The sequence below is a fragment of the Panthera leo genome, chromosome C2 (assembly GCF_018350215.1).
Source record: "Panthera leo isolate Ple1 chromosome C2, P.leo_Ple1_pat1.1, whole genome shotgun sequence".
NCBI classification, from domain to species: domain Eukaryota; kingdom Metazoa; phylum Chordata; class Mammalia; order Carnivora; family Felidae; genus Panthera; species Panthera leo.
This window is the reverse complement of record NC_056687.1, coordinates 124,190,429-124,208,745: the sequence shown is the minus strand read 5'-3', so window position 1 is coordinate 124,208,745 and position 18,317 is coordinate 124,190,429. Positions and strand designations below refer to the sequence as shown.

The 18,317-nt window shown below is 34.7% G+C and overlaps 1 protein-coding gene across 9 annotated transcripts in view; it reads right to left on the bottom strand.

Annotated features, from left to right (window-relative positions):
• Positions 1-18,317, bottom strand: part of PIK3CB (phosphatidylinositol-4,5-bisphosphate 3-kinase catalytic subunit beta) — a 175,603-nt gene that overhangs the window by 77,634 nt on the left and 79,652 nt on the right. For all 9 annotated transcript variants that reach the window (XM_042954650.1, XM_042954656.1, XM_042954657.1 and 6 more), the window contains 2 exons: positions 12,092-12,315; positions 1,437-1,616 (listed from right to left, as the gene is read on the bottom strand). In XM_042954650.1, the coding sequence (XP_042810584.1) occupies positions 1,437-1,616; positions 12,092-12,315 (404 nt within the window). The remainder of the gene's footprint in view (positions 1-1,436; positions 1,617-12,091; positions 12,316-18,317) is intronic.

Below are 18,317 nucleotides of genomic sequence, written 5' to 3'. Positions count from 1 at the left end.
TTGACTGTTAGAATGCCATAGCTCTCAAAGCAGAGAAGTTATAACTGCTTCTAGACCTTCTACCTACTAAACCACAAGAATTGAGGGCCATGCTAAAAATCTGAAAAGAAAGGTGTAAAATCCTCTATTAGCCACTAATATATCACAGCTCCTTATTCTCAAACAGACATCACTTAATGTTTAGCATGTCTCTATCCCTCTTGCTTAAAACAAAACAATAAAAATCACAAATAAGAATAAACACATATCTTTATAAAATCCTGTTACTATTTACCCCTAACTTGGCATTTAGCATTATTCTTTATGTAATGACCATTTTTTAGTCTCCAAATTCAATTGCAACAAAAATATCTTCAAGTTCCTTGAAGTCAAAGCCATGATTCTATCCTTTAAAAGGACAGTGGTCGGGGAGGAGTACTGCACTGCTTTCATCTTATTTAAACTTCATTTTGTTCAACAAACAATCTGAGGCACTATAAGTCAATTCATGATTGCATGGAAATAGGAATGTCAAACACAGAGGAAGTCTTTTGAGGATGTCCAGACCTAACCCTTACAAAATTCCTACCATATGTGGAAGAAACAAATAAGGGAGGGGAGGGCAATTTTACATATTATACATATAGTAATTATATATATAAATATATATATAACCTATAAAAGAAACTGAAAATTTTTCTATTCACAATGAAAATTTATAAGTTTTTATACAATTTATGTAGTGACCATTTAATCAAAATATCTTGTTTTTTACTTCCCGCAGAATATTTTCTATCTAAATCATCATGTTGGGGTTTCTGGGTGGCTCAGTCAGCTAAAATTCCGACTTTAGCTCAAGTTATGATCTCACAGTTCGTGAGTTCGAGCCCCACATCAGGCTCTCTGCTGACAGCTCAGAGCTGGGAGCCTGCTTCAGATTCTCTGTCTCCCACTCTCTCTACCCCTCCCCCACTCACACTTTGTCTCTCTCTCTCAAAAATAAACATTAAAAAAATGTTTTAAGCCTTTCTTTTAAAAAAATAACAAATCATTATGTTTACATGATAAAAAAGTAGGCAGCTATAGCAAATTTTATTAAGAATTCATAATGCTACAGGAAACTATGATATAACACTGAAACAACCAAAAAAGTAGAAAGCAAACATTTAGAAACAAACATTAAACATACAATCATTATACCAAAAATATTTATAACCTTAAGTAAAATGACAAAAACATGCCAAAATGTTAACAATGGTTATCTCAGAGGTAGGTAGGATTATGAATATCTATTATTTAATTCTGTATAATTTTCTATAGGTTCTAAATACTCTAAATGTGACAACACATTTTTATCAGAAATTTAAATTATTAAATGCGCACACACACACACACACACACACACACACACACACACACACACACATCTCTGGTATACTGACGGTGAATATACATACCTGGAACTGAATTAGTGGGTGATCACCAAACACATATTCTACTCGCCCACTGACTTGTAACACATAGTCATACGGGCTAACTTCATCTTCTTTCCCATGAATAGTCAAACGTTTTTGGATTGCCAGTTCATTTATTTTGATAGGATTCATATTAGGAGATATTTGAAAGCTAAACACATCCTAAAAAGGGGAGTAGAAAAAAGGAACAATTTTATACTTGTGCTGAAAAAAATCACTCTTCACATTTGTACTTACTACTACATTGGATATAGCCATACATAATATCCACATATGTGTATATATCTAATGTTACATAAGTATATCCTTCACATTTAACATTCCAGTACATCTTCCTATTTTCTCTTTTAATTTTTTTTTTATTTTTTTTAATGTTTATTTACTTTTGAGACAGAGAGAGACAGAGGATGAACGGGGGAGGGTCAGAGAGAGGGAGACACAGAATCTGAAACAGGCTCCAGGCTCTGAGCAGTCAGCACAGAGCCCGACGCGGGGCTCGAACTCACGGACCGCGAGATCATGACCTGAGCTGAAGTCGGTCGCTTAACCGACTGAGCCACCCAGGCGCCCCTCTTTTAAATTTTTTTAATGTTTGTTTATTTTTGAGAGAGAGACAGAGACAGAGAGAGACAGAGAGACAGCGCGAGCGGGAGAGAGGCAGAGACACACACAGAATCTGAAGCAGGCTCCGGGCTCTGAGCACTCAGCACAAAGCCCAACGCAGGGTTTGAACCCACGAACCACGAGACCATGACCTGAGCCAAAGTTGGCCTTAACCAACTGAGCCATCAAGGCACCCCTCATGTTTTCTATAAGGATTTTTTTAATGTTTATTTATTTGAGAGAGAGAGAGAGAGAGAGAGAGAGAGAATGAATATGAGCAGGGGAGGGGCAGAGGGGGAGACACAGAATCTGAAGCAGGCTCCAGACTCTGAGCAGTCAGCACAGAGCCCAAAGTAGGGGTCAAACTTCCAAACTTCAAGATCATGACCTGAGCCGAAGTCAGATGCTTAACCAACTGGGCCAACCAGGCGCCCCTCCTGTTTTCTAAATATAATGTGTCCAGGGGCACCTGGCTGGCTCAGTCAGCACAGCATGGGACTCTTGATTTTGGGGTTCTGAGTTCAAGCCTTACATGGGATGCAGAGATTACTTAAAAATTAAAAAAAAAATAAATAAAAAATAAATAAATAATTTTTAAAACGTGTCCCATCAAATTTGTTAAGAGTTGATGGTCTGCAAGTCGTCTTACACTACACAAAGTACCACAGATCCCACAGGTCACACTAATATTTAACTAAAGTTTATCATTAGAAAGTTTATCAAACGCATTTCCCAAATATCTTTCTTTAAAAATGACACCAAAAACCTGCAGTTGTTCAAATTTAGTTAAACTGAGAATTTTATGTTCTCACTGGTAACAAGAGATGTATACTTTACAATAATTAAACTTAAATGAACAGTTCTGTCCAATTTTATAACATATAAAAAGAAACAAAAGAAATTTTAATTAATGAAAAATGAAGATACAGTAGGGACTGGATATTATCAAAACTGCTCATCATAAATCCCAAAGGTACAGACAGTAAAGGTTATCTAATAACACCTGGAAATTCTCAAAAGCTAGCAAAATAATTTCACACCACATGATCACATACCAAAGGATATAAGAAAATTCACCATCTCCAAAGGCAGCTAACTGCTACTCTGGACAAATGTGATTGTTAGAGAATTCCCTGTACTGACCAGAGATGGATTCTACAATATTTCTAACAAGTTAAGTCATCTCCCTTTTCCACAAGGTACCTAAAATTCCAACTTTTTAAATATGAACTTACTGGGTATTCCAATCTATTTTCTCTAGTATTTTTACCCCTTTTCTCCTGAATTTTCTATATGAGTTGTTACTATAGGCATCAAAGCACATGAGCTAGGATCCACAGAGTCATATGAGGACTCATGATTCCACTTTCCTCCCTCACCTGACTTCCCACTAAGATACCAATGATCTTACATTCTAATGGGTTGCCAACTGTTCACCTCCCCATTTCCAGTAATACTCTTCTACTTCAGCAATGCTTCATGTTTATCCTAAAGAGAAATATAACTTCTTATTTAATCCCCTTGCACTATCTACGTTAAAACTAACCTTCATCTAGCTTAAAAGCAATCTATCTTTAAAAAAAGAGTCACATCGGGCTCTGTGCTGACAGCTCAGAGCCTGGAGCCTGCTTTGGATTCTGGGTCTCTCTCTCTCTCTCTCTGCCCCTCACCCACCCTCTTTCTCAAAAATAAAAAAAAAATTTTTTTAACTTTAAAAAGAGAGTCACAAAGAGATATGATACTCTTTTTTAACATACTACAAATGGTCAGAACTGTCTACAGCAATGCTACCCAAAAAAACTCTTTAATAATAGATATATTCTATTCTGTGCTATCCAATAAAAGTCACTAGCCACAGTGGCTCTTGAGAACTTGATATATGGCTATGAAAAGAAATGAATTTTAATTTTACTTGATTAACTTAAATTTAAAATTAAATATACACATGTGGCTACTGATTACTGTATTATATAGCACACATCTGGATAATGCCTAAGCAGCTTAATACATCATAAAATTATTCTATGATTCCCATTTACCCTCTATTTCATACACTGAGAAACACAAAACTGGAGAACACTCTCATTATCAGATAGCAAGAAGCTACAGAAAAGACCAGAAATCAGAACTGGGCTTGAAAAACTGCAGATACTGGAAGTAATACTTAGAAAATAAAATAAATATGGTTGGTATGTTTCAAGAATTAAAGACGGTTTGAAAATGAATAAAGAGCAAATATATCTGAAGAAGAATCAAACAGAACTCCAAGAAATAAAACATAATTAAGTGAAATTTGAAACTCAATGAAAAAGAACATGACAAATTTTAAAAGAGTTTTTAAATGTGACAATATCAAGTATTAGCAAAGATGTGGAGACACTAAACTCTCAAAATATTACTGGTAGGAATATAAATATGGAAAATTATTTTGCAGTATCTATTAAAAACTGATTACACACATACACCTATGACTTACCAGTTCTGTTTCTAGGCATACATCCAATAGAAATACGTAAATCAACATTATTTCATATAACAGCAATAATGAAGTTGATATGCTGTGTGTGTGTGTGTGTGTGTGTGTGTGTGTGTGTGTGACACATGACAATTGAGGAAACGTGAACACTGACTGGAACTTGAGGATAAAAACCAAGCAAAACAAAACTAACAAAACAAAAAGAATAACAAAGATAAGCCACACTTCGGGAAAATACACACCCAACACCTATGAATGACAAAAATTCACTACCCCCCCAAATACCAAGAACTTATACAAATCAGTAAGACACACACTACATAATTTAAAAATAGATTAAAACAAACAAACAAACAAACAAACAAACAAACAAACAAACAGGGGTGCCTGGGTGGTTCAGTCAGTTAAGTGACCAACTCTTGATTTTGGCTCAGGTCATGATCTCATGATTTGTAAGTTCAAGCCCCACATTGGGCTCTGTGCTGACAGTGCTCAGAGCCTGCTTGGGATTCTGTCTCTCACTGTTTCTCTGCCCTTTCTTCTCTCTCTCTCTCAAAATAAATAAATAAACTTCAAAAAATAGACAAAAGACAAACAACAGAAATATGAATCTTTCATAATCAGTTATGAAAGATACAACTGAGACAATGGATATACAGTTGACACTTGAACAACATGGGTTTGAATTGTGTGGGTCCACCTAATTATGTTTTTTTAAATACAAATCCAGTACAATACTATAAATGTGTTTTTTCTTCCTTATGTCTTAATAACATTTTCTTCTCTCTAGCTTACTTTATTGTAAAAATATAGTATATAATACATATATTAGATATGTGTAAACCAAATATGACTTTCAGTCAACAGGAATCTATTAGTAGCTAAGTTTTACGTGGGTCAAAAGTTATACATGGATTTTCTTTTTTTTTGAGAAGGCAGGGGAGAAAGCACGCACACACAAGCCAAGGTATGGACAAAGAAAGAGGAAGAGAGAGAATCCCAAGCAGGCTCCACACTGTCAGCACAGAGCCTCAATGCAGGGTTTGATCTCACGAATCATGAGGCCACAGCCTGAGCTGAAATCAAGAGTTGGACATTTACCAATGGAGCCACCCATGCACCCCCATACCTGGTTTTTTGAATGCAAAGGGATTAGCACCAGTAACCCTCCCATTATATATAGTACCAACAGCTCAAAACTTTCCTTCAAAGACCAATCTTAATCTCTTGATGATAAAATTCATGTCTTCTAAATTACTACCAGTGTCTCACCACCCTTGTTCATATTTTTCACATAAATGTTAATTAGACTGACTGGTCAGAAGTCAACTGGTTTTTCTTGTATTTCAAGCAGTTTTCCAACATCTCTTTGAAATACTTCACAAAATATTGCACCTTTAAAAGACTTGTAATTTTCCTGAGGAACTGGCTTGCATTGTATTGCTCCATGATTACAAACAACTATATATGAGAGACTATGCAACAAAGACACTGGGCGTATGAGTGGGATAGATATTTCTGCTTCGCAGAAAGGGATACAATTAATTAGTGATGACATATATATCATGACAACTGGGCTAATTCAGATAATGTCTAGATGGGTGAAGAAATACTTCTTCATAGTTTTACTGTATGCTTCACTGTTCTCACATTTCTGCCCATGCTTCTGATATATTCTCAAAAATTCCCAGAAAGTATAGTCACCACCTCCTTCTACCCTCTGTACAACCTGCCCTGTTCCCTAACACACAGGAGACAATTTCAAATGCCATCTGCCCCCATCCCTTAATTGAGAGAATAATTTCATTTAACTTATGCTGAGTGAGGTTAAAAAAGAAAACAACACAGGTTTGAAAACGATGCTCAGGTTTATTGGTATCTTTAATAAATTATGACTCCTGGAATTAAAAATAATGCCTTTGTGGTTTGGCTGTTGGGACTAATGTTCTTTAAATCTGAAACATGATAATTCCATGATTATATTTATCTTGCTTATTAAGAGCCCTGTTCTATGCTGGCTGATAGTGACTATGTGGTGATCTAAAATTTCACGTTTTTCAAAGAAACTGCTGTCTGTAGTTCTCCCTAACAATCCTATGAAAATCATTTTTTAACCTATATGTATGCTTTGTTACACTTCATCTCATGCTTAGTTTAATATTCCCACATGCTGCTTCCTAATGTTGATCATTAGCAGTAATGACGATGGGGTGCCCCATGGCGTAGTCGATTAAACATCTGACTCCTGATCTTGGCTAAGGTCATGATCTCACTGTTTGTGAGCACAAGCCCCACACTGAGCTATGCAGTAATGGTGCAGAGCCTGCTTGGGATTCTGTCTCTCCTCTCCGCCCCGACCCTGCTAGTGCTCGTTCACTAGCTCTCTCTCTCTTGAAATAAATAAATTTAAAAAAAAATTTTTTTTAAATGATTCACATAACCAAGTGGAATTTATTCCAGGGATGCAAGGGCAGCTCCATATTCACAAACTGATCAATATGATACAACATTTCAATAAAAGAAAGGATAAGAACCACATGATCAATTCAACAGATGCTTAAAGAACATTTGACAAAGTACAACCTCCATTCATTATTAAAACCCTCAACAAATTAGGAGTAGATAGAACATAGTTCAACACAATAAAGGTCATATACGGAAAACCCACAGTTAAGATCATACTTAAAGGTGAAAAACTGAGAGCTTTTCCCTTAAGACCAGGAACGTGAAAAGGATGTCCACTCTCATCACGTTTATTCACTGTAGTACTAGAAGTCCTAGCCACAGCAATCAGACAAGAAAAAAGAAATAAAAGGCATCCAAAGTGGTAAAGAATAAGTAATATTTTCACTATTCGCAGATGACATACTATATATAGAAACCCTACAGACTCGACCAAAAAACTACTAGAACTGATAAATGAACTCAGTAATGTTACAGGATACAAAATCAATATACAGAAATCTGTTTCTATACACATTTCTATACACTAATAATAAAGCAGCAGAAAAGAAATTAAGACAACAATCCCATTTAAAATTGCACCAAAAAGGGGTGCCTGGGTGGCTCGGTCAGTTAAACATCTGACTTCAGCTCAGGTCATGATCTCACAGCTTGTGGGTTCGAGCCCCGCATCAGGCTCTGTGCTGACAGCTCAGAGCCTGGAGCCTGCTTCAGATTCTGCATCCCTCTCTCACTCTGCCCCTCCCCTGCTCATGTTCTCTCTCTCTCTCAAGAACAAATAAACACTAAAAAAAAAAAAAAAAAAAAAAAGTAAAATTGCACCAAAAATAATAGGATATGTAGAAATAAACCTAACCAAAGAGGTGAAAGACTTATACTCTGAAAACTATAAGACACTGATGAAAGAAATTGAGGATGATACTTTGAAATGAAAAGACATTCCATGATCATGGACTGGAAGAACAAATACTGTTAACATGTCTCTACTATCCAAAGCAATCTACAGATTTAATGCAATCCCTATCAAAATACCAACGGCATTTTTCACACAACTAAAACAGACAATCATAAAATTAGTATGGAACCACAAAGCACTCCAAATAGCCAAAGCAAATGTGACATAGAACAGCAAAGCTGAAGGCATCTCAAATCTGGACTGCAATATATATTACTAAGTTGTAGTAATTAAAACAGGATGGTACTGGGGCACCTGGGTGGCTCAGTCAGTTAAGCGGCCGACTTCGGCTCAGGTCATGATCTCGCGGTCCGTGAGTTTGAGCCCCGCGTCGGACTCTGTGCTGACAGCTCAGAGCCTGGAGCCTGTTTCGGATTCTGTGTCTCCCTCTCTCTGACCCTCCCCCATTCATGCTCTGTCTCTCTCTGTCTCAAAAATAAATAAATGTTAAAAAAAAAAAATTAAAAAAAAAAAAAGCAGGATGGTACTGGCACAAACACACACACACACAGATCAACAGAACAAAATAAAAAAAAAAAAAAAAACCAGAAATAAACCCACAATTACATAGTCAATTAATCTTCAACAAAGCAGAAAATAATATACAAAGAGAAAATGACAGTCTCTTTAACAAATGATGTTGGGAAAACTGGACAGCTTCTTTCAAAAGAATGACACTGGACCACTTTCTTATACCATACACAAAAATAAATTCTAAATGTATTAAAGACCTAAATGTCAGAAAGGAAACCATAAAAATCCTAGAAGAGAGCACAGGCAGTAATTACTCAGACATCAGCTATAGCAACTTTTTGGTCCCCTGAGACAAAGGAAACAAAAGCAAAACTAAACTATTGGGATTATACCAAAATAAAAAGCTTCTGCACAGTGTAGGAGGCAATCAATGAAACTAAAAGGCAATATAAAGAATGGGAGAAGATATTCCAAATGACATATCCAATAAAGGGTTAGTATCCAAAATATATAAAGAATTTATACAAATTGGGTGAGTCAGTTAAGCATCTTGACTCTTGCTTTCGGCTAAGGTCATCATCTCACAGTTCATGAGATGGAGCCCCACATTGGGCTCTAGGCTGAAAGAACGGAGCCTGCTTGAGATTCATATTCTCTCTCTCTCTCTCTCTCTCTCTCTCTCTCTCTCTCTCTGCCCCTCCCCTGCTCATGCTCTTTCCCTCTCTCAAAATAAATAAACTCTAAAAAAAAAAAAAAAAAAAAAGAATTTCCACAAGTTAACACCTAAAAAACCAATAATCCAATGAAAAAATTGGCAGAAGACATGAATAGACATTTTTCTAAAGAAGACATACAGGTGGCCAACAGACACACAAAACAATGCTTAATATCACTCATCATCAGGGAAATTCAAATCAAAACCACAATGAGATACCACCTCACACCTGTCAAATGGCTAAAATCAAAAACACAAGAAACAAGTCTTTGGCAAGGATGTGGAGAAAAGGAACTCTCCTGCACTGTTGGTGAGAAATTATACCAGTCCAGCAGCTGCGGAAAACAGTATGAGGGTTCCTCAAAAATTTAAAGATAGAAAAAAATGTTTTCAATTTTTTAATTAAAAAAAAAAAAGTTAAAAGTAAAACTACTCTACACACAGTAATCACACTACTGGGTATTTACCAAAAAATTGAAAAACACTAATTCAAAGAGATATATGCACCCCCATGTTTATAACAGCATTATTTACAATAGTCAAATTATGGAAATAGCCCAAGTGTCTATTGATAGGTGAATGGATAAAGAAGATGGGATATGCACAACAGAATATTATTTAGCCATAAAAATGAAGAATGAAATAAAGAATGAACTGAAGATTTCATAAGAATGAAATCTTGCCATTTGCAACAACACAGTTGGAGCTAGGGAGTATAATGATAAGCAAAGTAAGTCAGTCAGAGAAATACAAACACCACATGGTTTCACTCATATGTGGAATTTAAGAAACAAAACAAACAAGCAAGAAGGCATAAAAAGAGAGAAAGAGAGAGAAACCAAGAAAGGGTCTCTTATCTGTAGAAAACAAACTGATGGTTACCAGAAAGGAGGTAGGTGGGGGGGGTGAAACAGGTGATGGGGATTAAAGAGTGCACTTGTCCTGATGAGCAATGAATTATTAAAAACTTAAACAAAAAACCTCTCCATATATATATGTATATGTATATATATATATATACATATATATACATACATAAATAAATATATTTATTTATATATATAAATATAAATATACATATTTATATTTATATATTTATATATAAAATATATTTATATATTATATATAAATATATAAATATATATTTATATATAAAATATATTTATATTTTATATATAAATATATAAATATATATTTATATGTATAAGTAAATATATATAAATATATATAATAAATATATATATTTATATATATATAAATAAAATTGAAAAAGTATTCTATGCTTGGAATCCACTAAGATTTTACACTATCTCCATTTCTCTTTTAATTTCAAAACATTTATTTTCACACATACTTTTTTACAATGATGATTACATTAAGATATGTACAGCCAGTAGAGATCTGACCCATAAGTAATGAAATGCAGACTGACCTAGATGGGCAAATTGCCCTGAGCCAGTGTTTTCAAGTTGAATTCTAGTCACCTATCAGCAGTAAGTAAAATTCCCCATTCCAGCTCTTTCAAGAGGGCAGAATTCCCTAAACAGTATTTTAAATTTGATCTTGAGATTTTACAATATCCAAATCTTGGTTTAATTGAACTTCTGTCTGAACATATCTCAGGATACAGCATCAAATGTTTTTGTTGTTGTTGTGTTTTTTTTTTTAACCTATATAAACTTCCTTTGTAAAAGGCCAGAAGGCAGGCTCCTGCTTTTGCATTTGTTCCTACAACTATTTAAATACATATTGTTGGGAAGGAGGCAGAACTGAATAAAACCAGAAACATCTGGAGAAAATCCTGGCTATACCACAGACCAGCTATAAGGCCTTGGCACACATACAAAAAACTTCTCTCCCTTTCAGTTTCTTCCCTATAAAACGAGGATGATAACACTTTATAGAGTTGTTTTTGAAAGTGGAGAATAAAGGGGTGCCTGGGTGGCTCATTCAGTTGAGTGTCTGAATCTTGATTTTGGCTCAGGACATGATCTGGGGTCGTGGGATCGAGACTTGCATTAGGCACCACGCTGAGTGTGAAGACTGCTTAAGCTTCTCTCTCTCTCTCTCTCTCTCTCTCTCTCTCTCCTCCCTCTGTCCCTCTCTCCCACTCGCACTCTCTCTAAAAAAAATAAAAAATTAATATTTAAAAGTGGAGACTATAACAAAAATACCTTTCATAGCTCTTAGTATGGTGAAGTGCTTAATATAGAATGTTTACTAAAATGGTTTATATCATTGTTGTTATCAGAGTAATTGAAGAAAGAACAGCACAAAATATTCTTGAACTCCTACCCTAATTCGAAGCCAGATCCTAGATGATAAAATGACCATACTATATACAAAGGTAGTACCATAATCTGACTTCTAAAATAACTGTGACTATTCAGATACGGATTAACTGTATATACACACTCCATTATAATGCCCAATTCCAATATCAGCACTTAATTACATATTTAAAGAATGCAAATATAAGAATATGGAAAAAAGAGATCATTTGATCAAAGCTTTCATTTTATAGACAAGAGCAAAATCACATGAGAAAACCCAGTAACTAAAAAACACTGTCTAGACTGGGGTTGGCAATCTTTTTCTGTAAAGACCCAGGTTTTGCTGACAACCTATGAGTCTTTGTCAATATTCTTTTCATTCTTTTTCTCTTTCTTTAACATCTCTTAAAAATTCCTTTTTTTTACATCCCTTTTAAGTATAAAAACCATTCAAAAACTGCAATTTTCCAAACCCAATCTAGACTAATATAACATTGCATCAAAAATCATATACATGCAAAGCATGTATCACACCTAATGCTAAAATTTCCATCTTAAATCTAAAAATGCTCTTTGTAACAGCATTTACCAAGTGAGCAAGAACCTCTTCTAAGATTGGTGCTGCATTCAGGTAAAATCACAGATTACAAAATATTTCTTAAAATAATACAACACTACCTGACAATTTTCGAAATGAACAGCCACAATGAGCTTTCCTCCATAAAGTTTATCTTCTAAGTTTTCAAGGATGGATGGTTCATGTTCTGGTGGATACGTCTGTTTTAGCCAATCCATCCAAGACAATCCCACAAGTGACTGAATCTTTTCTTCACTGAATTTGCGCATTTTTATTCGGAATTCATTCACTTCAGGATCCTTCAGTGCATCAAATTCATGTAGACCTAAACAAATTTTTTTACAGTGTCATTTTGAGTAGCTAATAATAATACAAGAAATACAAAATATATCCAACCAAATATACTGGACGTTCAATTTTTATCAAGAAAACAAAACTGGGTAGGAAAATATTACACAAGGATCAAAAGAATATCCAGATAAAATAACACATTTCATATATAGAAGATGAACACACAATCAGCTTTCTAAAGAAGACAAACTTGAAATCTTTCAAAGAAATGTAGTTAGGTACCAGTTTCATAAAGATAATCACGGAAATAGTATACACATTTTAAAACCACATATAAGGGGCGCCTGGGTGGCTCAGCTGGTTAAGGGTTGGCTCAGGTCATGATCTCAAGGTTTATGAGATGGAGCCCCAAATGGGGCTCCCTGCTGACAGCATGCAGCCTACTTGGGATTCTCTCTCTCTCCTTTCTGTCCCTCCCCACTTATACACACATGCTCATATGCTTTCTCTCTCCCTCTCAAAATAAGAAATAAACTCAAAAATTAAATAAAACCACCTATAAACTATCCAGTTTTTCTTTACAAACCAAGTAAAAATCACGTTTATCATATCTGAGAAAGCCTAAGAATCTGAAAACTTTTAAATTAATCATTTTAAAACTCACATTTTTACTTAAGGCTCAGTAAATTTAAATTTTATAGATTAAACTTAGGTTTCACTGTGATTTTTCAACAATGGTTATATCAGTCAAAAATCTCATGAATATAAAATTATTCTTCACTGTACTTAATTATGAACCACTTCTACCATGCAGACAACTAAATACAGCAACCTTTTCATAAACTTATCATTATCCTAATAAACAATGCTAGAAATTTACAACAAATAAACATGCAGAAATTTGTATACATAAACTTTTACTTGTAAGATGGCAAACATTTTAAAGTTTAACAACACCCTGTACTGGAAGGCGTATTTATTTAATATCAGAAATTATAAACACACACATACATTCTTTGACCTCAAAATTCTGCCAACAGGAATTTTAACCTGAGAGACCCAGTACTAGCCAGTAAGTGCCAAATATGCACCCCCAAATCATGCACATAAGATGCCCAACTTCTAGTGACCCCCACCTCCAGCTTCTGGCCAACAACTTCCAATCAGCCATACAAGAGGCATTCCCCCTTCTTTAGCATAACACTTTTTCACTCCCCTGCCTGCCTTTGGGTCACTGACAAACAAAAAGCTCCTTTACTATAATAGCAAGCTCTGAGTAAATAGTCTGTTCTCATTGGGTGGTCTTTATTTCCAAAAACCTAGAGAAGTACATTATTTGTACAACGTACTGTTAACAGTACAAGAATGTTCACTGTAGTTTTGTTTATAATGATTAAAAAACTGGAAATAAAGTTAATCATTAAGCCCTAGTTTTAAAATTGAGATACATCCATATACATTATATGGTAGTAGAAGTGATCAATGGATAGATTAGATTGGTATTGTTACATTAAAAGCTCCAGGTAAGTTAAATGTAAAAAGCAGGGACAAAATGAGTCTCACAAGATTCCTTTTATGCAAATTCAAAAGAAAGAATATAGAATATGTATACATTTTTGTTCTGAAAAGATACCTGAGATGATGACAGTATTTCACAGTGCTGAGGACAGAAGTACAGGGAAGCAGCCTGCTAGTATTTGTTCCATAAGGCCATTTAATACCCTCTCATTTGAATCTATACTATCTGAATATATGCATGTCAATCAGGGTTACCTAGACAGTGGACTTATCTCCATTGTCTATTTTCTTTTATGTATTAAAACAATTATTATTTCAAAAATAAATATTAGAATCAATCTGTGGTACTAAATATAAAAACATAAAAATGGTTAAGCCGCATAATGAATGCAGCAAAGGTAAAATCTTGAGAGTACATTATAATTTCCTGGATAGTTTTGGATCTGGAATGGAAATATACACTCTTATTCAGCCATGAAAGAACTGTAATTTATGCAGACTAGCTGAGGGATTTTGGAGCTTGTTTGCCAGCACAGCTGAAGCTCTTTCTACTCACAGACACAGGTATCACAGGTGAGGAAAGGGAAATGTGTACCTAATACATCTAACAAAAATCAAACTCTTTATCTCCCTTTATCTACTAAAAATCACGTCTAAACCACTTCCTAAATGTCTCTCAACCCTGTCTACTTCTCCTAGTTCCTGCAGCCATTAATTTATTCCCAGTCCATCATTGTCCCTCCCATGGATTACTACATCAGTTTTTCACTAATTTCTCTACTCCCAGTCTTAATCTCTCCAACCCATGCTCCATTTTCCAATATGAATTATTCTTTATAAAATGCAAATATGATGGGGACACCTAGGTGGCTCAGTTGCTTAAGTGGTTGAATGTCCAGCTCTTGATTTTGGCTCAGGTCATGATCCCAAGGTCATGGGATGGAGCTCCTCATTGGGCTCCATGCTGAGTGTAGAGCCTGCTTGGGATTATCACTCTCTCCTCCTGCCCCTCTCCCCCTCCCCTACTCATGCACTCACTCTCTTGCTCTCTCAAAAAAACAAAAATCCAAATCTGATGTTACTCCCCTATTTAAATCCCTTCAATAGTTTCCCAACTGCTCCTAGGAATACGTCTCAAATTTTTATTTTTTTTAGGTTTATTTATTTTTTTTGAGACAGAGCGAGTGGGGGAGGGGCAGAGAGAGAGAGACATGGGGCTCAAACCCACAAACCACGAGATCATGACCTGAGCTGAAAGCAAGAGTTGGACACCTAACCAAATGAGCCACCCAGGCACCCCAACAAACCTTAAATTTTAAGATAAGAATATTATTTAGCTTAGAATCAAATATAATTTTTTAATATAAAAGAAGCATTGAGTGAATAATTTCTTCACATTAAAGACACTGTTAAAGTCCTCCAGACTCTAGACATCCTTCACTTTAAACTATACCACAACTTTATAGGTCGGGGAAAATAAGGGAGTATTCAAACATGTTTTTCAGGATGCTGACAAAATCCTCCAATCAAGATTTCCTAATGCGTATTTGGAGAAATGAATGCAGGGGTGACAGGTACCTTCACTACAGAGGATAATCAGAATCCAAAGAGCAGCTCTGTAAATAATTACTTAGAATAAACATAAAAAATAAAATGATCAAATATATTATCACTCAGGAAAAGGTATTTTTAGACCCATCAGGGCAATTATATCTATTGTTTTCTTTGGGGAGGAGGAGGCAGCAAACTTGTTCCTGAAGTTAAATTGAAATAATTGTTTATTGTTTTCCCAGGAGGCATGACCTCACCAAGTCCCGGTTGTAGTCACCACATACAAATTAGCAATGGCAAAAACTGACTTGTTAGGTATTGAAAGTAAAAATTCACTGTAAAATAATAAACAGAATTACTCAAACTCCTAAATTAATGTTAACACTTGAATTTGTGTATATGATCATCAACATCAGGTTTCCTAGATGCACTGAAAATCTAAAATACAATTTATACATAGTTAAGAATTTAAAAACTGTTCAAGTTAATATAAAACACTCTTTGCATTTGATCAATCAAACTGCAGGGCACACTGCATTAAAATTTTTTATATAATAAGCTTTATGATACAGAAGGAAATATGGTCACATTACTTATAGAAAGAGAAATTCAAGATATACATCTACCCATACCTGTACCTACACCTATACCTATACCTACACCCATACCTATACCTACATCTATATAATCCCTGCATTGTGGCAGGGCAAAGTCAGTGTTGCTAAATAAAAAACCAGCATGCTCAATTCTATTTGAATTTTAGATAAACAATGAATGATTTTTATCAGGAAGTATATCCCATTTAATATCTCAATCTACTATATTTTTATTTGCTAAGTCTGGCAAGCTTATGTAGAGGTTAATAGTGGCTAATGAGCTCATATATTTTGGAGATCACGACTAGAAGAGAGTGCAGAGATTTCAGTTTTGAAAACATGTTACATCTCAAAAGATAACTATATCCTGACAAAAGTTAGCTCTCTCTCTGGTGCTAACCTTTTGGGTTATCAAATATTTTAGCTTCCTTAACAATCAGTGTGGTTATGATCTACTTCCTTATATCAGCATAGAAATATACAAAAGTTATATATCTTCATACACACACACAGCCATCTGGAAAAAACTTTATCTCAATATTGCCAGTGAATATTCTTGTCTTGGATAAGGCTGTGTTTATTCTTTTTACTTTTCCATATATTCTTCAATTCAAAGGGGAGATTTTTTGTAATAGAGAATTTAAAATTTATCAAAAAGGTCTTTGGAGCTCTAGCAAATAGAAAGGAACGCTCTCTACTGAGGTCATTAATATATAAGAAAATTTGCGTGGTACCTGGCTGGCTCACTTGGTGGAGTGTGTGACTCTTGATCTTGGGGCTGTGCGTTCAAGACCCATGTTGAGTATGAAAATTATTTAACAATAAATAAATAAAATCTTAGGGAAAAAAATAAAATTTTGTATGGTAAATAATTACAAACCTATTTAAGGGGGAAAAAATATTGCCTAAAGCAAACTAGTTATCATCTGAAGTAATTAACCTTTTTAAGGGGTGCCTGAGTGGCTCAGTCTGTTAAGCATCTGACTTTTGATTTTAGCTCAGGTCGTGATCTCAAGGTTCGTGGGTTCATGCCCCAAGTTGGGCTCTACCCTAAGAGCATGCAGCCTCTTGGAATTCTCTTTCCCTTTCTCTCTGCCCCTCCCCCTGCTCACATGTGTTGTGCTCTCTCTCTCAAAATAAATAAATAAACTTAAAAAAAAATTACAAAAACAAAACAAAACACTTTTTGAATACCAGGCTGTCATTCAGTAAATCAACAAGGTTCTGTTCTATGTACTCAGAGGGAAGAGTGTAGTCCCACATTTGTAATCATTAGTTAGCCTGAATTGCTATAGGTCACCATCAAAGAATGCAATCTCACAGGGCATGGTTCTTAGAGGAGATGGCACTAGATTATCTTGAAGATATGTATAATCCTAAGTGGGATGGTACTATATTATCCTGTAACAGTGAATTTAATCAATGCAGAGGCCAATCCAAATCCAACAACCACCAGTCGATATTTTGATTTTGTATTTAAACTTCAAGTCTCTAAAATAAAATAAAATAAAATTAAATTAAATTAAATAAATAAAATTAAATTAAATTAAAATAACATAACATAAAATAACATAAAATACCATAACATAAAATAATGAAATAAAATAAAATAAAGTAAAATAAAATAAAATAAAATAAATAATGAAAACAACCAAAAACTGCTACTCAAAAATAAACAAACACACAAACTTCAAGTCTCTTCCAGAGTTAACCTCTTATAGTACTTAACTCAAGTTAGTATCTTGTCTAAAGCAGGATACTGATATCCCATTGCCCCTGAGACAGCTATGATTATTACAGCAAGACTCTACCATATTTTCTTTGTTATTCACAATTCTCCCTGGAATTAATTTGCAAAGAAGAACATGGACATAATTTATCTTCACTCACTACAAAAATAACTCTACTTAAAGAAAAATTAAGCAGTAAAATTTGTCAATAATATTGGAATTTATCAATCAGCTTAAAATCTTGGTTGGTAAAGAGAGTTGTATATAAATTGTGTTTATACCGTAGAGGCATTTAAAAGAAACAGAGAATGTATCTCTCAGAAAAGGTATCTCTTCTCAAACTACGTGAGACAAAGGAACAACTTTTTTCTTTCCAATCTGCCAAGAAACATTATTTTGGAAATAAAAATAAGTCACTAGAAAAGGATGCAAAAAATATAACCCCTGGGATACTGTGGCAATATCACATTGCTACAGGAATTTATAAACATTTACTCTCAATTTTTATACTTACCTGATCTCAGACTGGTTAACAATTTACAGACAAGCATTGGTCCTTGGGCCATACTCTACAATGTCTTAGATTATACTTACTACATGTTTATACATATAGCAACAAACATGGTAAGAATTCATACTAG